General features: G+C 32.6%; 1 protein-coding gene across 2 annotated transcripts in view; it reads left to right on the top strand.

Moving 5' to 3' along the window:
- The first annotated feature begins 12,890 nt into the window (after positions 1-12,890).
- The window catches only part of Non2 (upstream activation factor subunit spp27 homolog Non2), a 30,166-nt gene continuing 16,256 nt past the window's right edge, over positions 12,891-26,800 (top strand). For both annotated transcript variants that reach the window (XM_075368534.1, XM_075368525.1), the window contains exons 1-2: positions 12,891-12,978; positions 25,162-25,252. In XM_075368534.1, coding sequence (XP_075224649.1) covers positions 12,936-12,978; positions 25,162-25,252 — 134 coding nt within the window. In that variant the 5' untranslated portion in view covers positions 12,891-12,935. The remainder of the gene's footprint in view (positions 12,979-25,161; positions 25,253-26,800) is intronic.

The following is a 26,800-nucleotide window of genomic DNA, read 5'->3' as shown; positions in this document are numbered from 1 at the left end:
CTCCCTACCAACCACGGAGCGAGCCACACTTTTGTGATGTCCATCCGACGCCAGGGCTACTAGAAAGAAATAGATCCCAATCAACCCCAAACAGGAAACTAGACCTGTCAAGGTGTCTCGGGCTCTCACCTGTCTACCCGTCACCTCCACAAGTGGCAGGTTCAGTCGTAAACGAGCCGATTGACCAGCAGTGGTTAGCAATCCGATCTCCTGTTTAGTCATAGCAGGAGCCAATGCGCTGTGTTACAATATCCAACCGTGGTTTTTTCCACACCGACGGCGAGGTTTCACTCAAGCGCCAGGATCCCCATTTCTACCGACATAAGTCATCGCGCACGGCAAACATGCAGCGGAGTTTAGTCTCGAGATGAAGAACGACCATGATCTATAATTCCATGACTTTGACCATAGCTCCATTAGACGGCTTGGAGATTTGCACAAGTCTTAGATAAGTCAAATCCGTTGTCCCCCCCTGGACGTGGAGATGGATTTATTTCAGGGGATTATTATTACCAGTATTTCTCGTTTAGAGTCCTAGATGGTGCACGGTAGCGGCCAAGTATCTCATGGCTGGTGAAAAGATACGTCAATAAAATCGACGAGAAGAAATTCAAAGGAATGATTTCCTCAGGGCGATAGCCTCTGAAAACATTACCAACGGGAGGGACGCTGGCGCTGAAACCGTAGTTGCTGCGACCATGCGGCTGATCGCTTCTGCATGGGAAGCTTCCATGCCCCACGGGGGGGTCGAGGCACCAGAAGCGACCCGTTTACTGGTGAACACCGAAGATCGAGGGGTTACACCAAGAGTGTCTTCGACTAAGACGAGTGGCACAACCTGTAAGGAATCGCACGGGCGCGAACGCCAGGTCAGCTGAGTATAAGACGGTAAAGAAGCGGTTCCGTCGAGCCATCAACGTGAGCAAGGCATGCTGCTGGCGAGAACTGACGGAGACCGTGGATGCAGACCCTTGGGAGCTGGGTTACAAGATAGTAACTCGGCGATTGAGGGCGTCGCTGTCACCAGTTGCACTAGACGAGGCTAAAGCGGAGCATTTATGTCGTTAAAAAGATGTTTCCGGCCCACTCGGTTTGTGCCGAGCGACGTGGGCGACTTCCCACAATAGTGGAACTGGAGGGAGTTCTACTGTCGCTGAAAGCCAGAAAAGCCCCTGGTTCCGACGGCGAGGTGCTCAGGCTGGCGGGGTGCTGCAGGCCCCGTCTGCATCTAGACAATTATAATGTATGTCTGGGGCTTTCAGCGGCAGATAGAAGACCGCGTCTTGCGCTGATTCCCAAAAGCAAAGGAGACCCAGTCGCCGTTTTCCTACCGCCCATTGTGTATGCTTGACAATGCTGGGAAGATATTGGAAAAGCTGGTAAAGAAAACACTGGTTGCGGCTATGAATCAGGTAGGTGGCCTGTCACCTAACCAGTACGGTTTCGGCAGGGTCAGTTGACCCTAGATGCAGTTCAAGAGTTTTTTGAGGCAGTGCGGCGAGCAGAGGACCACAATCATTTTTCGCACCGTGTAGTCCGTCTCGTTACATTGGACGTGAAAAACGCTTTCAACTCTGAACGGTGGAGCGATATGATTCGGGCCCTGGAGCATTCGTTCCATGTGCCTCGATACCCCCTCAAAATTGTGGACGCATACCTGAGGAACGCGGTCTCATCTACGAAACCGCGGCAGGCTGGCGTAGGACTGCGATCACATCAGGGGCGGCGCAGGTGTCGATTCTCGGCCCCGACCTGTAAAACGCCGTCTGTGACAGCTTGCTGAGGCCGGAGATGCCTGAAGAATCGGTCTTTGTTGGGTACGCTGACGACGTTGAGCTATTTTTCGCAGATCGCGACGTGAGGCGCGCCCAACTGAGACTCAGCCGAGTCATGCACAGAGTTTGTGCCTGGCTGGACGACCATGGGTTGTCTCTAGCCCTCATATCAATTCCCCTCGAGGGAGAAGAACACTCGCCTTGTGACATGTCTGGTAACCTAACAACGCCTTACGTTCCTAGGCATTATTGGGGCTTAATCGGAGAACATCTTCTTGCCCTCAAACTGATCACATTCCACAGCCATCAGTCGGCCTTGATGAGATGCCACGGACGCAAATGCCTTGAAAGATATTCACATTGTAAATTCCGTCCTAATCAAGATATGCCTTCTTAGAAGACATTAGACGCCTAACTCTACCACGTAGCCCTCAGGAATTGCTAGAGCTAACTGCCTACCCGCGGAAGATCAAAGTCCCCTCGTGCTTAACTCTATTACCATTCCATCACCACCTAAAACCGTATGTACCCACTTTACAACACGATTATCCACTGTACAATACTATTAATTTAGTAATTTCATGCCACGAGAGCATAATTTTAAATCTAAGTGATTGATATGCTAACCAGCGTAAATGAAATTGTCCCAGAGGACCTCAGGTCTGGTCCGTTTGGGAGCTGAGTATAGCCTCTAGTCTCCCACTTCAACTCCAACTTTGAGAACCGCTTGGATTTAACGCTACATTAATCACAATTAACATTTACTTATTTTCCCCTTAATAGTACACTCCAATTCAACAAATCGCCATGCTAAAGTTAGTGAGATCATACCTGGGAGAGTGAAAATCACGCTTCCGAGCACGATCCCCATTGATACTTGAACTACTCTTAACAGGGGCGTGAGAAATAATTCTCTACCACGTCCCCTATAACTGCTCAAACAGCACTTGGGTCAAGACCGAAGCAACTCAAAATAAGGAGATTAGATCAACCCATCCCCGATGCAAAAGCATCTCTGCAAGCATGAACAAAAGCCCGCAGAAAATGCTCACAGTTCATCACCTAACTCGTGCCAAAGAAGCAATTTGGCAATCGCATTAGACCTAAACCAAAAGCCTCCTGCATCGAGGAATGACCAAAAATCATCACACATGTGACGAGACCATAAAAACCGCATAACTTGGTAGATCACCATGCTAGTAAAGGACGCTTCAAAAAAGCAATTTCGAGACTCAAAACAACAGTTCACCTAATACTACACACAAGAAGTCCTAGTTTTCCTGGGAATTCTACCCCACGTAAATAACAGCCACAGTCTTTACTGTTGACCGAATGTCTGCACTCTTTGTGCAATCTTTTACAGTTGACGCAGGATAGAGCCTCGGCTTTCTGCGGACTCGTCACGTTTGTGACCTTCCTCGCTACTATGCGTGCGACTGACGCATACTTACAGGATTTGGCTCTGTAGCCAAAACTACAGCACTTAAAGCACCTTTGTACGTCAATGTACTCTCTGACTCGACAGGACGTAAAATCGAGATACAACTTACCCTCAGATACAGACTTCTTGAAGAGATCAGCACCAAGTTAAAAACACCGTGATATCGTTGTGCATCACGCTTCCCAATCTTCAAAAGTAGCCTACACTCTTGATTAAATGCGGCCTCATCAAGTTCAGTGTCCCGCTCCCTATCAAGGGACAGAACATCCTCGTCAAATAACTGCTGGTCAATGTCGTAGACAATGACCTGGGGCCTAAGCTTGCGTTTTAGGTCCACCTTGACCACAAACTTCTTCACCTCAGAAGACTCCGCGAAGATTCGGACAGATTCCTTACCGTTGGCAACCACTACCAGATCCTTGATGATCTCGTTTATTTCCCTAATTTTGAGGTTCTTACGCTTACCACGAAGAGCAACCGTAAAGTCCTCCTTGAGTTGTCTACTAGTCTTAGTAGACCCCTCAACTTTCTTTGTCAACAAGGTTGAGGGGTTTGCGGCGAGACTTCGCTAGCCTCACGTTTGCCCCACACGACTTCGCCGTAACGCCTTGGTCGTACAGGAGCTGGAAATTGCGGTGTCTGCACAACTTTGACCTCCATGGGCTGGCAGGCGAACTTCTTAAAACCTTCTGCCAAAGCAGAAAGAACTCCCTTCACATGCCTAAAACTAGGCAATATCCTGCTCCTCGCCCCTGCAGGGGCCTTCTACAAAGTCCAATAAATTCTCGATGCTCTGTTGAGTTGCGAGAATCTGGGTAGAACTGCCAGGCTACTCTTAGCTGCATGAAGCTCTTCGGCCAAAGGGTCACCTCTTTCTACCCAAATTGATATCCCTACATCCATCTTGGAGAACTTGCCATCTTACCCTGATGAGGACAAGAAAAGTTCCCCTCTACTTTTCCTCCCGGACTTAACTAGCATTGCTTGCTCTATCATGGCCAGAGATACCCTAGCCTCACTACCCTGCAACGACATTGCTCGCTGTCTTCCTCCTTCCAATACTTCTGGGCAAGCCCATAAATGTGACTACTGCCTGCAGCAAGTCACGGACAGCTGAGGACCTTCTATATTCCCCTGACACTCTTTGTTCCTCTTGACCACTTCTGGATTAGTTATAAGATAATCACAGATTACAGCCCTCATTCTAAGAAGAACACAAGCAGGACTAGGGAGTATTCCCTTGCTAGTTACAGGAACTAACAACCAGGAGTCGTTCCCACCTTTCAGCCGTGATAAGGCAGGTACCCGTAGAATAAATAGCACCTTTTTACTTACCCAAATTTCAGATAGGAAATTTGAGCTAACTGTAATCACAGTCTAAAACCAAGAAAACCCAAAACCGTTGGAAGGTACACACTCAACCAACAGCTCGGAAATCACCGAAAGTAGATTCAAACTTTTTTTTCTGTTTAGCCTCCGGTAACTACCGTTTAGATAATTCTTCAGAGGATGAATGAAGATGATATGTATGAGTGTAAATGAAGTGTAGTCTTGTACATTTTCAGTTAGACCATTCCTGAGATGTGTGGTTAATTGAAACCCAACCACCAAAGAACACTGGTATCTACGATCTAGTATTCAAATCTGTGTAAAAATAACTGGCTTTACTAGGACTTGAACGCTGTAACTCTCGACTTTCATATCAGCTGATTTGGGAAGACGCGTTAACCACTAGACCAACCCGGTGGGAAGATTCAAACTTACAGTACTCTGGACACACTCAAGGAGACCAGAGTAATTCTCTAGCTCTCAGCAAAACGGGAATTGTGGTTCTATCAAAGAAGCATATCGACCCCCTCCTCTCCGTTAGGGTCGGGGTCGAGGATGTCGAGTTCAAGTCGGCCGCAAAGTACCTCGGTATGATGATGGCCCAGTAACTCAAAATTATGATGATTCAGAAATTTGTAGTAATCTCTCGACTGTTTTTATTGGATTCTTATATTGACTTCAGTTGCCTTTTTATTCTCGTTAGAGTTCAGGAGATTTCTTTTCTTTGTTTTACTAGATTTCAGAAGGAAGTTTCTGATTTTTGGGGTTGGTGAAGTAGCCATGCTTGATGTTTTTTCTCCACTGTTTCATCACATTTGCTGTTCCACCATTGATGATTTAAACAAGATTTTATAGGTGCTAATTCTTCTGCAGTTTGTTTAAGGTTGTTGAGTAGATCTTTGAATTTATCCGTGATCGTTAGTTTTTCAGTTCCTTTTTGGTAATCTTCATTCTTGACTGGTTGTGTAGGGTTTAGTTTTAGGAAGCTTGGTTTTGTTGCTTTCTTTGGGGAGTGAATTTAATTTTAATTTTGACTACATAATGATCAGAGCATGTTTCTATTCAGAAGAGGACTTTTACATTGTAGATCTTCTTGTGGTGATGTTTATCCATGAAGGCATAATCTAGTTGCCATTCTCCTTTAGTATAGTTGGGGTGTTTCCAGGTTTTTGAGGTTTCCTCTTGAAGTGGATTTCAAGATTAGGTTGTGGTTTCTGCAGAGATCAATGAGGCTCTGTCCATTTTTGTTAGTTTTCTTTTGGGCAGGCCATTTTCTGATGATGTCGCAGAATTTTATTTCTCTGCCTAGTTGAGCATTGAAGTCTTTGATTAATTATTTAACATAGTTTTTGGGGATGTTATTTATAGTCAGGTCAACTAGATCCCACAATTTTTCTGTTTCTTTACGATCTTTTGGATAGTTACTTTTATTATTAGCGAGTGCATAGGCGTTTATTATAATGTAGATTTTATTAGATGGGTTAGGGTGAGTAGAGATTCTTGGGGATTGTTCTTGAATTCCTGTATGGAGTTTATTATTTTGAGGCTGACTAAAAAACCTGTTCCAAACTGTGGGACACTTTTCATCACTCTCTTTCAGGTATACCTTTGTAGAGCTTATATCCTTGAGATTCCATTTTGTCCAAATTTTATGTTGGTCCGTTAGGAGAGATATTATTTTTAGTTTACCAGTCAGCGTGAATTAGTTTACATTGTGTGTGTAAGTGTAGGTGATTTGCTTTAGTTTGATTTTGGACTTTTATTTTACTTTGGACTGTATTTTTTTTGTTTGTATGGTTAGTGTTGGGGCATTCCAATGCTTTCAATCGCATGTTATCAGGGGAGGGAACATTTTTTGAACCATTCCTTCATAACCATTTCTAGAATGCAGTTGAATAATAGCGATGACAGGCCATCACCTTGGCACAGTCCTGTTTTCATTCCAAGAGCTTGCCTCGAATTTTAGCTTCGACTTTGTGCTTGTGAGAGTCAGTTTTATCATCTTTATTAATTTGGTTATAGTCTAAGGTGTCTTAAAATTTTTAGTAGGGATTCTATGTGGATGTCATAGAACTTACAAAAGCACTTGCACAATCAATTCATAGACACACCTAACAACAATAAAAACTGGATGTGTAGATAGTTACTTTAAAGGTTTTACATACATTACATAAAGTGTAAAAACTATAAAAAAAGAAGTGTAAAAACTATAAAAACGTGTAGTGTTTGAAATATGTAAACTTAAATGGATGTAGATTGCAGTTAATCAGATCATTAATGAATGTCTGCAGTTTAAATCATACATTCTCTTTGATGCCATGATAATATCTGGAAGTTCAAAAACATTCCTCCTCCAATCACATCTGATACATTTCCTCATATTATTCTCTAATCCATTATGTGCCCATTATTTTTTTTTTTAATTTAATTTCAATAAAACTCTTATGAAAGTGAGAACAACTTTTACTCTTGTGAAAGTTATGCAGAGAATTTTATCCTCTGATTTACACCAGCCATCTATAAAATTAACATTGAAATTCATATTACATGAAATAAAAGTTTTATTTGTAAAAAAAAAATGATATAAGCAATCAGTGATTTTATAGTATTTTAATTTTGAATGATATATTTTTTATTAAAGAAAAGTGAATGAATGGAAAATTTAAATTTAATATTTACACTTTATTTCTATTTTGAGAAAAGTTATTAATCCTCAACAATGTCATAGTTATTGAAAGATTTGCTCTCTAAGCATCCACTTCAAATTCATTTTTTTTGTCAAAACTTATCATTCTTAGTTCTGAATAATATATTTGAGATGGCTTTTTTTGGTCTTATTTATTTTCCTTAACATTTTGTGACTTATCAAAAAGTTTATGTTTTTCCCACACCAATAGCTACCATCTCAAAAGTGATATCTTTCTTTTTTCTTTGCTCTTGGGTAAAATTGGCTATTGAAATTTTTTTCTGAGAAGTTGATTTTACAATTTAAATGTATCTATGTGAAGCTGTATCATACTTATTATTAAAAATAAGACTGCCTTTATTAAATAAACTGTGCACAGATTTCAATAGAAAAACAAAATTCAGTGTAAACTATATACAATATTCAATCTAAAGCCTAATAGCAGGTTACTACTGGTTAGCTGACCACCTGAGTTTAGGACAGAATATTATCAAATGGCTTATTTTTTTCTTTTTCCTGTTTAACCTCTGGTAACTACCATTTAGATAATACTTCAGAGGATGAATGAGGATGATATGTATGAGTGTAAATGAAGTGTAGTCTTGTACACTCTCAGTTCGACAATTCCTGAGATGTGTGGTTAATTGAAACCCAACCACCAAAGAACACCAGTATCCACGATCTAGTATTCAAATCCGTGTAAAAATAACTGGCTTTACTAGGACTTGAACGCAGGAACTCTCAACTTCCAAATCAGCTGATTTGGGAAGATCAAATGGCTTACTACATTAATAAAACAGAATCATTTTGTAAATTTTGAGTAGTGCATAATCAGCTACCTTAGAATCTAATATAAAACATTAACAATATAAAAGATCCAAAAATTTAAAAAAAACTTTAAAGAAGTAAATAAACTAAGTAAACTAATAATAAACTAATAATAAGTAAACGTTAAATAAGTAAGTAAGAATAAAATGATAAAACCAGAAAAAATGTAATGGAATGAACCAGGTTTTAATTTTTCAGACAACTGCAGTACTTCTAAAGTTATTAACAATGATCTAAAATTTTTCTTGGTTCACATGTAATTACTATTGATAAAATAGGAAAAAATTAATCTTTTAGATTTTGAATAACTTAACAACTAAGAATTTATTTTCCGAATATGTGGTTGAAATCTGTTCATCTAGTGAACAATAAGCAACCCCCCACAGCCCAGTGAGATTGAAGATAACATGTAAATGAGGTGTATTCATGTACAGACTCCAGCTGACCATTCCTGAGACATGTGATTAATTGAACCCCAACTACCAAAGTACACTGGTATCCAGAGTCTAGTATTAAAATTTATATAAAGCAGCTAATTTTTACTATGATTTGAACCTCAAAACCTTTGACTTCAAAATCAGCTATTACACAACTTATTTGCGACGTCAACTTATTGGCTAAGTTAGCCCAGTAGGCTAACTTAGAACTGAAAATAAAAATTAACAATTAAAATAACCAAAAATTAAAACAAGTTTAAAATAAAGAAAAATAATAAAATCAAAAATTGTATACTCTCATAAAAGAACAAACTATTTTTTTTTATTTTACAGACTAGCACAATACTTTTAAATTTATTAAAATAATAATAATAACTAAAAGTGTTTATCCATTCACATCTACCTTGGTAAAAAAAAAAAATGAAACAAAGTTAATACTTTACATTTTGAATTAACACCCATCCCACTTTTAATAACAGCAAACTGCAAATATTTTACAACAAATGAAAAAATTAATGAAAAATAGAAAAGAAATCCATCCATAAAAAACTGTTTCCCCTAGTAATTGAAATTTTCAATCAGACTAAAGGATTTCCAAGTCAATAACTGCCTAAAATCTTCCATTTTTTTCATTTGAGTATACTACCTTACTTTGACTAGTGTCAAAGTTCCTCTTCAGAATTATCATTAGTTCAGTGTGTATCATCTTTATCCAGTGAAAAACTTTATGCAGTTTATTTACATCAAGTGTTCATAAAAAATCATCCGACTCATGTTTAAAATTATTAATTTATTGGCAAAAGACCAGTCTAATTATATGATATAATATCTTTAACTAGCAGCAACTTCAAATTTAACGGATTTTTCACTTGCAGTTCATATATTGAAAAATATTACCCACTTTGTACATTAATCCAGGCATCCACATTCACTACTTCATTTTTGGTAGAATGTAAAACAGTTTCTGCAGTGATATTGGAAATGCTTTTTTTCAACGCATCCACCCATGGAAGCAAGCACATTAGAAAATAACATCCTTTATAAATCATCTCACATTAAATATAACATGCATACAAAAGTCTCAAAATTTATAATTTACTTTAAAATGAATTAACAGGCTAGATTATCAGTTTAAAAAAGTCTTCTGGAAGCATAGCCATCTGAACTACCAAGTTACTTTTGTATTACTATCAGCATAAAATATCATCTGTCACAATTTACAAATTTGAGACAATTTTATCTATAAAGTGGGATGATTATTTTAGTATTTTAATGACATGATGTGTTACAAAAGTTTTATATGGCCATGATAATGATTTCAAAGGAAATTCTATACAAAAATATGGATTTGATAAAGCTCCAAAATCTTTAACAACTATAAGGCAGCAGAATTGATGATATAAATCTGATCTACGATAATTGGACAAATTAGGATCGAATAGTCTTCACACTTCATTCTGTAAAATTTTATCACCAGAATCAAACACTCAGAAATTAATAAATGTATAAGAACTACCAGACTTTAAGTTGAACATATAATGCTTTCAAATTAACTGAAATTACTTATAGCAGTGTTTCTCAACCTGTGGGGTACGCTTAACTAGCAGGATGTGATAACACTAAAGGGGGACGCAAGCAAAAAAAAATATTATTAAAAAATTGATTAATTTACTGAAAGGAAAGCAAAATAAATACATTCTGACATAATAAATAATAAAATATCCATTTACACTGATATAATACACGTATAAAAGGTAAATATGTTTCATGCTGTCTGCTGCCAAAATGTTTGAACAAATGACACACAGGGGCTTTTCTTCTTCACTTGCTTTAGTACTGGTAAACCCAATATTTAAATAATGTAGTGAATATTTTCTTGATTTTATTTTTAGAACCATGCTTGTCTGTGCGCTTGATGCTTCACTATTGTCCAATGCTTGCTTACACCCACTTAAAAATTTATCCATGATTCTGTATAAATCTACTGCTGTGAATTGCAATATACACATTCACATATTGATAGAAATATAGACTCAACTGAGACTGGCAGGAATTGAATGCAGGAATTACATGTTTGCATAGACATACCAGAATGTTCAAGACAAATTGGAACTTCTCCCAAAGCTGGGTGAATTTCCAATATGGTGGATGTAAGACAGAGCAATAGAGAGGCATTGATTCTGGTTTTGTCAATGCAGCGGACTGATGTTGCCAAATATCAATAAATTTACTTATTCTTCGTAATTTGTAAGGTTTGTAATTAGGGTGATAGTGTAACTTTAGCCTCAAAATACATTATTATTGTATGAGGGGGCGCGATGAAAACTGATTGAAAATTGGGTCGCAAATACTGAAGGCTTGGGAAACGCTGACTTAGAGAATAGGCTAGTCTTGAAAATAAAGATCAATATAATTTCAGGAACGGTGTAAGGACATCACAAGCAATTTCAGCCATCAGATTAATTTTAGAATGCAATTAAAAAAATGTAATTATTCTTTTCAGATCTTGAAATAACTTTTGATAATGTAAAATGTTTCAGTTTTTTAAGAAAGTTGTTGAAATATAGAAAAGTAAGAATTTTTTTAAAAAATCAGGTCAAATACATAATAGAACATGAGAAATGAAAGCTTCACAACAAAAATGAGTGAGAAAAAAATGTGACTTACTTCAATCTCTTGTTCAATTTCAAGTTCAAAAATTGTATAAACTACAGAGAAGCTAAAAGAAAATTTTGAGGACGGAGAACAGTTTAGGAAAAAAATGGTGAGATTACCGGATTGTTATTTTGGCTGATACGAATAAAAAATGGTATGCATATTGCTGGGGGAAGGATTAAATTTAAAATGAAAAAAACAAACGAAAATAACAAAATCTAGCAGGTAGAATAATGAAAAGTTAAATGTTAAAATGGACTAAAACGGGTAAAAGCATTTAAAAAACAACGTAGCTTGGTTAACATGAATCGGATGACCAAGAATGGATTAGGTGTAGAAGGTATTTTAGTCTTCATTGGCGTGTAATAGAAAGTAAGTCCAAGTATTTAAAATGAAAACAAAAAATAATATAATTGTTTAAATTGCATTTGACAGTTTATTAGGTTAACATTTTTACCCATTGTATGCAAGAGGGTGTCCATCGTGCATATATGAGCAATTTTGCCATTTATAAAATGAAGCATTATGTTAGTGTAAATAAAACACATATATGTTAATTAAGACGACCATTATTGGTTTAATTATTAACTCATATATTCAAAATGTTAATAGCATTAATTTAATATTATAATTCTGTAATCAACAGCTAAATTTTACGATTCGTTACACGAGATGGATCACATTTTCTTTCAATCCCATTAATCAAGACACTGTGGCAAGACCAAGGTCATTGACATTATTAATAGTTAACTATGATTATGATTATTTTGGGAAATGTATTTTTTTTTAACATTCCATCGTTTTTCACGCACTTAATTGTTAACTACCAATTAAAACCCGTAAAGTAAATAAAATGGCGTTAGCCATACATGAATTCATTCAAAATACGCCAAACTCAAATATAACTGAAATTAATATGCATCAATATTTGTATTTTACAGAAAAGTATTGATTTAAAATGAGACAGAAAACTAATTCCTATACCAAGCTCAAATGCAATTGTATGAATATTATCACATTTTCACAAGAATTAATGGCAGAATTTAACTTTTGCAAAATACTAACATATTGACCGACGTATATAAAAGTCTGCGTGCTTGTGCAGTTTGTTATCAATAGTTGGTACTTCTGTTCAATAAAACTGTACGCGGTTATTTTGTCACGTCGTTTTTGAGCTATTATTATGCGGCAAGATGTGTAAGTTTTTAACAAAGTCCTGACATTTCTTACCAACTCGATTATTTTGCTTATTTATAATTTTTTATTTACCCTTAAAAAGAAAAATATTGATCTCTCGTGACATATGCCAGAATTCATCATTATTGTGAAAAGTTAAATTTTAATTATTTTTAAGCAATCACTAATTTACAAAATAAAAACATTATTCTAATTATTTAATTTAAACCTCTAGAATACGTTTCTTTAACACAACATACCTAAAAGAAAGAAAAAATAAATATTTTCCCTGCAACGGTTAGTTTTCCTAACCAATGGTGAAGAAGAAATTTTACTTTAGTTACTTATAACTGTAACTCAAATAGGTATCTTTAATTTAATAAAAAACAGTTTCCAGAAAACTAATTAAATGTTACTTTCTGAACTTTTTTCATATTATTACTGGAATTTTTTGTTTTTTTGAACTGGGTTTTGTATGTTTAATTTTAATTTATTTATCATGTAAGTCGCTGTATTTGTAGTAGTTGCTGATTTGATATCAATGCTACTCATAAAACCGAATAAAGTTCTTTTTCCATAGGTTGGCGTTACTGTCCTCACTTGCTAAAATGGCGGAGATCACAAAGGAAGAATTGAAGAAAGAGATTACCGGTATGATAGTTTATTTATGTAATTATTGTAAATTCAATGGAGATTTTATGAAAAATCACTTTATTTTAAAATTACAGAATTTTCTATGTGTTTATTTTATATGGGTCTGTAGGGGATTTCAGCCATTTCTCTCTTGTTCAGTGACTCTGTATTAGTTACCCTATGCTGTTGCTTTACAGAGTTGTTCCAAATGGCTTCGTGACGCTTTTACAGGAAGGACGTTAAGCCAGGAATCAATTTTTTCTATTGTTTTTCACTTTTTCTCCGTTGAAGTCCGATAGAAATATGATCAAAATTTTCTTTGTAATTTAAATTTAATCTGAGTGTATTAATTTTTGTTAAAAATTGCATTATTACGGAAATACTGCTATTTTCATACATAGTTTTTTAAAGAGTTGTAGTTGATTTTCGATTAATATAGTATCTGTGGCAAAATTTTACCCTAAAATCATTATTAAAATTTAAAATGCACTTTTGGCGTTCATTTAGTGTAAAAAAAATAGTCCAACTTTTGTTTAATTTTCCGTTATACTTTATTGTAGCACTCGATGCTCTTGTGACCTAATGTTACATAGCTTAGGAGTGTTATCTGGATTTTTTTTAAATTCAGTTTCTCGTATTAAACTAAAACATTCTATCTTTATAAATAAATTTTAATTTTTTTATCTTGAATGATAGCTTTTTTTTAGCGTAATTGTATATTTTAAATTTACTTGACAACCTAACATGATGGTAAATTTTTAGAATTAATCTACCTAAAAATTATGTAAATATTTGTATAATTTTTGTTGGCCTCTAAAGTAAAATAGTGACATAATGAAGTGGTATTCAGTTATTACATTTATAACAATTCAAAACTTATCAGGCCAAAATAAAATAGATTAGAATTTTCAGATATTTAACCCCCGGACTACTACTTATAATAATTCATATTTGCAATTTTAGATTTAGTATAGGTGCTCACACTTTTCATGTTAAGTACATACATTTAAATGATCAGCATGCTGTAATTAATACATTTATTTTAGTTGCTATAAACCACTAATTGAGTGTTGGCTCCAAATTTTTGTCATTTTTCTTTATAAGAATTTTGCCCAATTGCAGTTGTTATTCTGTGAGTGCATTAAAAGAAATGTAGCCCAATTTGGTATGTAGTTACATAGGTTGTGCGTAGTAACATAACTAGTAAATTGTTTAAACTGAAGACCAGCTTTACAGTTATAGGCTATAACTGTTTAGTAAAAATGAATTTGATATCATTCTTAGTTGTACAACTCATGAACGGTTCTTAAAAGACAAATCTGTACAACTCTTCTATGTTTTTTTTTATGTTACCATACAAAAGTTCTGTTATGTATGTCAGTACAAGTTGGTGAATATTAAATTGTAGCATACTTTCTTGAAAGTCTAAAGAATGCTTTCAGTTATTTTTAAATTATAAAACGTTACATACATATGATGCCTGCTTTTCAGTTGATTTTATTTATTAGTTTGCATTTTGAAGTTCGTCCTTTATCATCAGTTAGCTAAGACTACATATTATGTAAATTATAAAAATATCTGGTAAAAATAATGATTTTTTTCTTTTTAACAAAACGCTATGGATTTACCTAGACAAAAACTTCCAATGCTATTGGTCAATGTTCGATAACATATTTACATAGCCGAATTAATGTCATGAATACCTGTTATTATACAGTGCGACCTTTTAACAATTATTATGCAGTTTTAAAGGTTAACTAAACCACGATAATTCTATTTCTTTGAAAGATTGTTCTTGAGCCTTTTTTTTTTGTGCTCATGAGTCAGTTACTTCTCATGTACCAGATTTGTTTTTAGCTGAACAATATTTTGTAATGTCGGGATGACAGAAATCAGTTTTTTGGCGGTGTAGAGCCTAAAAAAAGTTATTTAGTATTGCTTTGGCTCCCTGCTTATGTTATTTAAATCTGGATTTACCCTAGCTTATATTGGGAAACAAAAAAATAGTAAAGTTTTTAAAAAGGAAAGTAAAAGTGTATGCTTACAGGCACAGAAATGTGTAAAAACACTTCTCACAAGCGTTTAAGAAAATATGATTGATGAAAATAAAGCAACCTTAGATGTATACTGGGTGATGCCCAATGATTTAAATTGGTTATATAAATTTGATGACAAGAAGTTGTTAAAAGGTTTTGATCATATTTAATTAATTAATTTTTTCTTTGTTAGAATTTTTCTCAAACAGTTTAAAAACTTTTTGGTTCCTGGAGTACATATTTCATAAAATTACAATAATTATATGAAAGTAACAGAATTTATGTAAAATTTAATTCTGAGAAAAATGAAACAAAGTCCATTAATTCAATCTAATGTTTTATATTTAATGCTTGTTTATGTCCTTTGTAACTGTGATAGAATGTGTATCTGTTTTGTGTATTGTGATGTTTGTACTGTAGCAGTTATTGCAGTTTAATTCTTTACGGTTGTTACATTTATCAGGCTATAGAATGATGATTGTATTTTATTTTGGGTTTTGACAGAAATTGTAATCTTAGTTTTTTGGAATAAGAAACATGTGATCTGTTTGATTCCTTTATTTATCTGCCCCTACCAACAGTTTTTATTTTTTTGTGAGTAGTTCCTTTTTAACAAAGTTATATAATTGTTTACATTTATTTACTTGTATTTGGTATTCTTTCATTGTAAATTTCAGGCAGTGATGACTCCATTGACAGTTTACCCATGAAAAACACTTTGGCTACTCCAATTTTCAATGATTGTGTTGTATTAATCTTTTAGGTTGACTTGATAGTTGGTAACATGTAAGTTAGTAATCTGTAGTCTAAATGACTGCAAATCAATGATTTATTGTGTAAAAATTGGCATACACAATCAAGTTTCTGTGGTCTTTGTTTCATGATGTCTTCGTGTTACAAATAAATCAAACATTAAAATTTTAATCAGTAATCATAAGTAGCATTTTACCAGATAATTACCAGCGATACATTAATTACATTCATTAGTCCTGAGCAACTTTTATGTCAAAAATGGCACTAAGAATTTCTTAGAATATGGAATATTTTTTAAAGTATGACTTAAGAATTAACATATATGTTAGATGATATTTCTTTTGTCAAACTAGTGATCTTGATGATAAATGTCTTTTATTTTTAATTTATAGGCAGTGATGTGCCCCTCCATATAGTTTATCCATGGAAAACTTTTATAATTCTTGGTTGGTATATATTATACTGAAAAATTTAATTATGTATACCAATTCTAATTTTACCTTTTTTCATTCTAATTTGGCTATTCTTATTTTGGTTAGGAAAATGTCTTTAGTAGTCTGAACCTCAGTTACATTTCCATCACACACCTCATTGGTATATTACTGTTGTAAACAACAAAGGCATTGCTGCATTGTGACACCAATCTAAACACACACACTTAATTAACACACTAGTGGAACAATTCATACAATGCAGAACATGTGATGCAATGATGACATGAATAAAATTCATTGTTGGTCAGCTGATTTCTGTGTTGCCAACGTACAAAATCATAATTTCTCATCGATAGTAAATTTGAAAAAGATAGATTAAACTTTATTGTCTGAGTTAACAGTAATGGTTTTTCTTTACACACTACTGTTTTCTATATTATTGCTCTTTGTAGGAGAACAAACATCCTTTGTATGTGTAATCCCTTCGTTTTCATACAGTAAATGTTAGTAAAATCAAATTTCTTGAAGTTATATTTGTTTTTTATTGGACTATTTTACATAAATTTTCTCAGATGTTTTAATAATAAATTAAGTTTTGATAATAAATTTTATGCATTTATTAGTCATTTAACAAAGTTTTTGTATTACAACTTTAAAAAAAAAATATGTTAAACAAATATTTCTGTTTTACATTATATTCAATACTATTACATGTTAGGTGATTTTATGTACTACTGGAGGTGTGGTTTTGGAATCTCTTTTATTCAGTTTGGTCAAAAACCATTAAGTTTACCCCTTGAATTTCTAGTTCCTAGAATTTCAGTATGCATTATTTCATTCTTTGCTTAGGAATCAGGGTGAAATCTTTTGCCTGCGATAACTCATTAACCGAGCATTTCCAGAACCATGTGTATTTTAACTTTTTTCATTATTTTTACTAATAGAATGAATGCAAAAAAACTGATAACTATGTTAATCATTCTGTATATATATGTTGAGGTCCACCTCAATATTCTGTACTTATTAGGAACAAAATGTATGTAAAATTGCTCAATATTTTTACAAGATATAGCATTTGTAAATTTTTAACAGAAAACCAGATTAGATATGATAACCTCAGTATCAAGATTTATATATATTTATTTATATCATTGACGTTTTTCAATTATACACATTCATGCAGCTGAACCATTCTTGACCTGCTTATTGTTGTTGAACTTGGTACCGCATAAATAATTTCATCAGACAAAACAAAAAATTCCAACTGCAAGAATGAGATTATATGATGAATGTGGTAACACCTCCTAATTCAACTTTTGTAAAAATGTGAAGCATTTTTACAGATGAATTCTTGTTGAGTCACTGTCTTGAAACCTACCTTAACATTTGGTGGTAATTCAATTTATCAGGGATATTGAATAGATTGTGCTGAAGTTTACACAACAAATTTCAGAAATTTGGCAAATTTTGGTAATAAGATCATTAAAGCGATTTTGAAAATTTTCATATTTAATAGACTTTTTTTTTTACTTAACTGTTTTAATATGCACAAGTGAATTCTGACTGGATTTGAAAATAGTCTTATTAAGCACGTTCTTCCATGGTATGTTTAAAAGCAAGGCTGACATTTTAAGATAAACAAAAAAGGGTATAATAATGAATTTTTTCAAACTGGTAATATTTTCTATCAGGGGCTGCTAATTTGAATGTCAAACAGTTTATTCTATTAAATGGTTTTTCTTTGGTAGCCATTTATTTATGTAATAAAGCATTTCTCAACCTCAAACTCTTCTCTCAAAAAAAGCAAGCTTCATTTTTAAAAAACTCCCTGAATGAAAAAACTTTACTAGCATCAAAGTTTCATATAAAATAGGCATGTAAAAAGTGTTACACCATTAGTGAAGATCTTACTTTTTCAGCTGCAATTGAGGTTGTAGAAACTGTGTTTCAGTCCAAACTGTGTTTCAATTTCAGTCCAAACCTCTATCAAATGATACTATTGCCCATTAAATTGGTGATAAAACTGAAGATGTACAGCTTCAGCTTTTTGGGAAGTTGCATGACAAATTGTTTTTTAATTCAGCTTGATGAGGCAACTGATAACAATAAAGATGCTCAGTATGCCTATGTTTGATATGCTGATGGTGTGTCAGCAGTAGAATTACTTTTCTGCTAACCAGTAGAACTCGAAGCAACAAAAATTGCATTATCCGCTATCAAGTGATAGCAATTAATGCGATCACTTAATTAAAGAGGCAAACATAGAGTGGAAAATTGCAGATTATGCACTGATGGTGCTCGTTTAATGTCTGGAAGATTCCAAAGTACATATGCACTTTGAAACAAAAATCACCATTGTGCATCTGGACCCATTCCAAGATCCACCGAGAAGCTCTTGCTTTTAAAGAAATGAGTCCTGGTCTGAATATTGTGCTAATGACAGTTTTATTCATAATAAATTATATAAAAATGAGGCCCCCTAAATCAAGAATTATTTATGAATTAATGAGTTGAAATCCCCATTTTTCTAGACGAGGAAGCCGAGAAGTTTCAAGATGGTTTATTTGTGGTGGAATTGAGCTACTTGGTCAACATATTCGAGAAGTTAAATACCTTGAAGCTTCAACTCTAAGGAGCAAATACACATATGTTGGATACAGGTGATAAAGTTATTGTAGAAAATTGGAATTGTGAAGCAGAAATTTTAAGCAAAAATACCTAGAAATGTTTGCAAATGGGAATGAATGTGTTAAAACTTACGAGGCTGAAGAACATGTGAAAGTTGTTTTTGTAATCATTGAAAATCATTAGCCATGCTGGCAAAGAATTAAAAAAAATATTTTCTTACTGACGACAATTACGAGTGGATTAGGGATCAATTTCAAGATATTCCCAAAGAGTTCTCGACTGCCAAAGAAGAAATCTTCATGGCAAGTGGCAAAATCGAAAGACAATGTAGCAATAAATCAGCTTTGAATTTTGGGCAGGGATGGGTGATGAGTTTTCTGCACTGAAAACAAGAGCATTTTGTATATTATTATCATTTTCGACATTCTACCTTTAGGAAATTGGATTTTCTGCGATGGCTGCTAGGAAGACAAAATATAGATCTCAGTTAATTATAGAAAGATAACTCAGTGTCTATTTCTAATATTAAACCTTCCTTCGAAAAACTTTGTTCTGCAAGACAGGCCCAAGGTAGTTACTAATAATTATTAAACTTGTTTTTAATTTAGTATTTATAATTGTATTATATCAGTGTAAATGTGAAATGTGTATTTTGCTTTCCTTTCAGTAAATTAATCCATTTTTTAATATTTTCTTTTCAATATACTCATGCTCCTCTAAGGGTGGGGCATGCCCAACATGTTGAGAAACATTGATGTAATATGCTAAAGCTCTAATCCTATAGAACTGCTGGATGTGTTCTGATTCACAAAATGTATCTGTAGTTATTCTATTTCAGTACGATTCTTGAAGATTTTTACCAACTTTTCAAAGAAAAAGTACGGTGTTACATTCAAATGCCTGGTGGGAGTTGTGGGTTGAAAATGAACCTTTATGTTTTGAGTTATGAGGAGTACAAAAATAACATTCACTTAAATTGGGGTTTCCTTATAAATTTCCACAGGCCTATATCAAAAATTTTGTGACTTGAAAATCATCCAAAACTACTACATCAATTTCATTGAAATTCAGATATGTTGTAGTAGTCTCTTAATGCTGTATTGGTGGATGTTAAAATTTACTGAAGAGTGGTTGAGTCATTTTTGAGTTGCACTGTAAGGTTGAAAAAACTTAAGCAAGGTTTAAGTTGGAATGTTGACATTTCTTTTTCTGTATCTATTGATATCAATATTAAACCAAATTAAACTAAGGAAGATCTATCTTCCTATGCAAGATTTAAAAAATAAATTTCCATGTTTATCTTGTTATTTATTTCACCACTTGAAGATTTTTTTTATAGATTCTCTCTGTACTCTTTTCTTTATTTTAGAGAAACAAATCTTGGAACATTTATATTTTGAAATTATTGTTGACTGTTTGTTTATGATGTTATTAAAAAAAAAGATTCTTAGGTTACATAGTGTGCATCATAAAAGAAATTTAAGAAGGTTTTAACCATTTAATGGAAAATCTGTGTTTTATACAGTATTAGAATTTATTCTCTTGCATGTTAATGTGATAATAATTTATTAGGAATTATAAAAAATTACCCATTAAAAATATCATGTTTCAATATGTTTTCCCAGTTGCACAATTTCAATATTGTGTAAATTCAGCGAGATTTAAAAAAAAATATATATGTTACAATTCAGATAAATTTTTAATGTTACTTTTTTCATTAACACTTTATAGTCCATACCTGCTTCATCAGGTTATAATATAACACCTTAAACAATAAATGATAGAAAAAAATTGATTTTAATCATCTGAGTATGGACTGCAAATTATTGGTTCTTTTAAAAAGTAATAAGTATTTTATTTATTTAATAACTCATGTAAAAATATTAGTGTGTGTAATTATATTTAAGTAGTGTTATCTGTTGTCTTAAGTATGTAGAAAAATTTCCAATTGTAGGTTTTAATATGACCATTTAAACTATTATTTTTTAAACTGTATTAATAACACTACTGCAGTTTGTACATAATTTTATATAGGTGGAAGAAGCGTTGTGTGAAAAATAACTAGTAAATTACTGTTGAAATGTATGAGAAACCTGACCATCTGTGAGAAAAGAATATATTTGGTTCATGTGTATACACTGCAGCCTTGTATTGCCAAACTACCTCATTTCTTTGAGATACTTTACATTTACTAACAGAATGTGAAAATTCTCAGCCATTTTAGCAGAAATTCTTTCACACTTCACAAATCTTGCACCAAAATTATGAAATTACATTTATAGTAATTTTATAAAATATTTTTTAATAAAAAATTTATCTTCCAAGTGAGACAAATTCTAATTAAAAGAAAGAAATAGCCTTCATATTGAAACTGAATTAACCATTCATATTTTTATAATCTTTAATGAATGTGGTATGTTGAAATTGTGCTGCTACTAGGGAAAATTACTAAAGTAAGTACTTTTGGCATAATTTTGTATTTTTCCTGCAGGGTTTTTTTTTCAGATCAATTGCTAATCACAATAACAAAAAAAAGTATTTTAATATAAGACTGTATTTTTAGTTAGAAATAGTTCAAAATACATAACTTAAGACAATATCTTCTTTTATAATTGTATTATATAATTAAGAAAATTTATCTCTGCCCAGTTATTCTGAAACAAATTGTTATCTCTTTTCTATTAACAGTACAATAAATTACTTTTAAGTTGAATAATGCATTTTTGTTTCAGCAGTTAGTCTGCAAAAACTATTAGTTGGTTTAATGTTAATAAAATAGTAATTATAATGAATTATTTGAAAGTTGGAATTTAGTTTTATTGTTATAATTAAATTTTACTTTTATGAAGAAATATGAAGTTTTAATTTAAAAAACAAAATGAGATTTTTTTAGAAATGAGTTTTAATATTTTTGACAGAAATAAGTAGATTTTAATTGCTAAACAATTTGAAACTGTTATAAGATTTTCAGTTTCAGAAAAAAATGAAATTTATATTGGTTGAAGGTATTTGGGAAAAAATAGATAAACTGTAGTTTAGTTTATTTCTCTGATATTACATAAGATAACAAAATAACAAATTGTGATGTTCAATGATAATTGAGTACAGTGGTCTTTTCATGTTGATTTCATGACCGATTTGATTTGAGATGGCCCAATAATTTTTATATATTGTCTGATAAAAGTGTGAAAGTCAAGTAGGCCATCACATGAGAATTTTCTATTATAATTTATAACGCAATGACTTAAGACATAAAATGTACCACAAAAATCATTGTAATTTATTTGCACTATTTCTAGTAGAAAGTTAAATTTGTTAGAAGTAATAACAGTTAATCGAGCCGTATTTATTTAAATTAACTGAACATAATTAAATTTTCAGGGATAAATTTTTTTTTTTTAAATCATGATCATTGAAGAAGTTACTGTCATTAAATAAGCTGTAAAAGCCTTTTGTAAAATACTGATTACTTGTATTACGTCACTTTCTGTATTCATTCAGGCTTATTTTATGTAGTTAAATGTATCATCATTTCTATTTTTGAAATATGTGGATCTTAGTAAATCCTGGTTGAATTTTCTTAGTTCTCCTGTGTATTTTTTTAAAGTTCAATTTGCTCAAATAGTTTACATACTGTGTTCAAGGATATTGTTTGGTTAGTGTGCTGTTTTCTGCTTACAATTGCAAATTGTTCGAAATATAAATATGGGGATTCCAAATACTTGATTAATGAATTATTGGCTATTATTGTAATTGATACAAAAATGTGTTAGCTCTTATGTATATTTTGTGACAACTATCTGCTATTTTGGGAAATTCATATAGGTAATTTAATTAAGAGGTCTTATGGTCTAATTAAGGAACTTGATATAAAGAATAATACTGTTTTAACCCAATTAGCACATTTATTTGTCTACCCCAGCTCTTTCATTAGATTATTTTTTTATTCTTTGTTTTCTTATGTATATTTTCTCTGCAAGTCCCAAATTAATGCCTTTTTTCCTCTTTTCATTTATTCTTTCCTTAACTTTTTTCCTTTATTATTACTACTTTTTCTCGCATTTTTTAATACTCTTCAGTATTTAAACAAATTGTATTTATAGAAACCACATTTTGGGAAAGAACTTTAGTTTCATACCTTAATTTTATAAGCTTACCTTTTTCTGTGATATTTTTCATGTTTTGACCTGGTAATGCAATTTTCTTATATTTACTTCTTAAAGCTTCACAATTACAGAGTGGCGCACAAAATGATCCAACATTTGTTCTGGCAATAATTGTTTAGGTTACTAATTATTAATGTGTTCATGAATATTAGTTTCTTCTCTTTCCAAGTGCACGGTTTGAGTATTGTTCCAAGATAGCTGACAAAGGAAGACTGACTGTTGAACAGCGCATAAAGATTGTGTAGTTTTTAATGAAATGAAGTGTGTTGCTTACACAAAGGTGGTTTCATGCACATATTTAAACTGTGTGGTTGCCCTCATTTATAACAATATGCCAGCTTTATGAAAAATGTAATAGTAATGGTTCAGTATTTGACAGAGTAAGCGTGAACAGTCTGCCAATGTTCATTCTCCACAGAATGTCGAAGCTGTCTGAGGAGCCCAAGTAAATCAAGAAGAAAAGCAGCAGCACAACTTTGGATTTCTAGGCAATCTATGCAGCAAAATATAAAAACTGATCTGCATTTGTATCCGTACAAAATAAGTTTTGCCTAAATTAACAGTTGATAACAGACATCAAAGAGTGGCATTCACTGAATTGGATGTAAACCAAGATGTATTGTTGACCAGTGTTTGATTTTAAGATGATATATCTAGATGGGGTTGTTAATAAAAAAAATGTCGTTTTTGGGCTTCCAAAAATACAAACATGCTTCGTGAAAAGGTGCATCATGCTCCAAGAATTAATTACAGTATGGGCCACTACCTCAAGTCACGGGGTAATAGGGCCATTCTGTTTTTAACAAACAACATTATCTAAACATGCTGCATAATAATTTTGTTCCTCTGCTTGCAAAAGGGTTTCGATTAGAAAACGAGTGGTTTATGCAGGATGGGGCCAGACCACCACGCACTGCTAATGCTGTTTTAGACTTTCTGCATGAAATTTATAACAAATCTCATTTCAAACTGATCCCTAATTGTTTTGCATGTGAACAGAATTGGCCCCCAATTTGAATCTGTGTGGTTATTTTCTTTGGGGATTTCTAGGAAAAGATTTTTCATAAACGTCCTCATACAGTGATGGAACTGCAACTGCTGATCATTGAGGTGTGCAATGAGATAACTGAGGATATGTGTCATCAAGTTATTAATAACATCCACAAATTAGGAGTTTGTGTTGAAGTTGCTAGACATGATGATGCATATTGAACATGTGATAAGAAGAACATAATCTCTCCAGGGTTTTAGTAAACATGCATTTTACTTTTCTCTATTGCGATTCATATAAATGTATTTTAACAAAACCAAATAAATGTTGGATCATTTTGTGCAAAACTTTATAGATAGTTTGGAAAATTCATGATCTGAACTGTATCTCTGCTTTATGAAGTGACTACTTGTTTCTAAAGGTGGACAAGGTTTGTATCTGTTTAATGGAATTTTTTTTATTAAAATAATGAAACGTGCATGTATGATAATATTGTTAAAACAAATGGTTTGAGAAGAAAAACAGGTTTTCTATCTTTCTTGACCTGAATGCATATTTTTTTAACCTACCATATCGAGATTGATTCTGAAACATTTTGTTTTTTATAATTCTTAATGAATGTGTAGTACATTGAGTTTGCAATAGAAACAAGTACAACAACTGGGTCTTTGTATTTGAAATTGCCACAGGTCATTTTTTTTGCAACTAATAATATGGTTCATTTAGAAATAAAATAAAAACTAATTTTTTTATTTAATTCTTATGGCCAAAAGACAATTTTTTTTATTTTATAGTGCTATAGGTTTGTCTTAATTCAACAATTATTCTACTTTAATTATTACTTTACTTTTAGTTAGATTTTGTTGCTTATATGTACCTATATCCATATTACAAAATCTGAAGTTACTTGATGAAATTAGTTGGTTCTGTTGGTTTTTAATTATTTTTTGGTTAACAAGCCTATTGGATCATTTGCCTCAAATGTGTTTTTCTTTACTTATTTTCTTTGATTTATTTTATTATTTTTTATTTATTTTAATAGCAATTCAATCAGTAATCTCATCTCTTTCATGTAGCATTAAATTCATAATAATCATTTTATATAATGTGACGTTTATTTAGTGGCTAGAATATAATCAGTTGTTAAACATCTGTTATTTACTTGACATTTCTTAAGTTTTAATTGTTTTCAGCAATCCTTAAGGATGCAGATCTCACAACAATGTCTGCAAAGAAGGTTCGCCAGCAAGTTGAGGAGAAACTGGATTGTGATCTCTCAAGCAGGTTTGTATTTTAAAAATTAAGTATTTTGAAGTGTTATGCTTAAATATATCTTGTTTAATCAAGAGTCCTATAAATTTTTGTTTTCATTCTGGGGAAAAAATCAATTTTGAAATTTTTTGAAGTGATTAATAAAATACATATATTTAATGCTGATGAACTCATTTCTTTTCTATTCAAAAAGAACTTATGTTTGAATTAGATTTATATTTTGCTTCTCCTGAACTGTTGTTTTCTTTCATATTACCTGTAAGTTTTTTCAGTTTTATTATTGAAAATTCCTTATATAAATGATTTTGGTGTTTAAAATTACCTTTTGCATATAATATTGCTTAATTATTGGGTAACATGAGCCAAGGTATTTTTTTTTGTTATATGCTTACATGTATTTTTACCAGAAGTAGGTGTATGATCTTACTTAACACTACAGAACCTGTGTCCAACAATGGTCAAATTACAATGTCACTAATTAGTACATTATAAATGTACTCTGTGTTAACAATTTTGTCATCATTCGTCAGGTACAGTTACTCAGTTAAACAAGTTGTTAATCATAGCTAATTTTAGACAAAAATTTCAGTATGAGGAAGATTTTTTTATGTATACATTGGCGAACAAATTTCATTTCACTGAAATTTTTTTTTTTTACAAAGAATATATGCTAAGTGCAAAATCATATGAATGAATACTTGAAAAAGATTACTGTACTTGTGATTGTAAGTTTTAATTATCTAAACTCACAAGCCTAATACTGTGTTATAATTGATAAAAGCTAATAAAAAATAGTTTATGTTGAAATTCAAAACAAATGATTGTTTATTAGTAATGGATTAGAAACTGAAATAATTCATGAATGTAGTGCATGCCAAATGTGGTTCATTAAAAAAAAAAAGCAGGGCACAGATAAAGATATAAAGATAAGAAGCCAGCTTCTATATTAAACATTAAAGATTTAAATTTTACACATTAGCGATTCTTGATCTTTTTAGCTCCACAACTCCCAAAAAGTAAAAAAAAGATGAATTTCACGACAGGAGGAATATTTCACGTCACCCCAACCCTAAACCTAGTTACGATTATTTAGCTGCGTTGATACTGGTGGGTATGAACATGCATGTTTGAAGTGTGCAAACATGAAAAATCTTCAGGTTCCAGCTGGATGTGTACATTTTCCTTGTAATTTGGTCTGCTTGCATAATATTTACTGTAAGAGCATCATTGTTGAACACGTGCTCTCAGCAATATAAAAGTGACCTAAGGGACAGCAGAATGTCAATTTAGTTTTGAATGTTTTAATTTTTTAATTATCTAGTTTCATTGAAAATAATAATTGAGGTTTTGGTTTTTTAGTTACTGTCAGGTGGTGTAACTGTTTTTTTTTTTTTTAATTAGATTCTTATGCAAATTGGATAATTGATATTTCTGGGAAAATGAAATGAGCTGTTTTATATTCAGTGAATCGATTGTTAAAAAGACAAGATTGTTCAATGACTATTATTTAAATTATGGTTTTACCTCATTGGATGGAAAGTACACTTTATCATCATATCT

This window comes from Lycorma delicatula, chromosome 1 (assembly GCF_047948215.1).
Source record: "Lycorma delicatula isolate Av1 chromosome 1, ASM4794821v1, whole genome shotgun sequence".
Classification (NCBI taxonomy): Eukaryota; Metazoa; Arthropoda; class Insecta; order Hemiptera; family Fulgoridae; genus Lycorma; species Lycorma delicatula.
The sequence above is the reverse complement of the archived record's forward strand: the minus strand, read 5'-3'. Positions and strand labels throughout refer to the sequence as shown.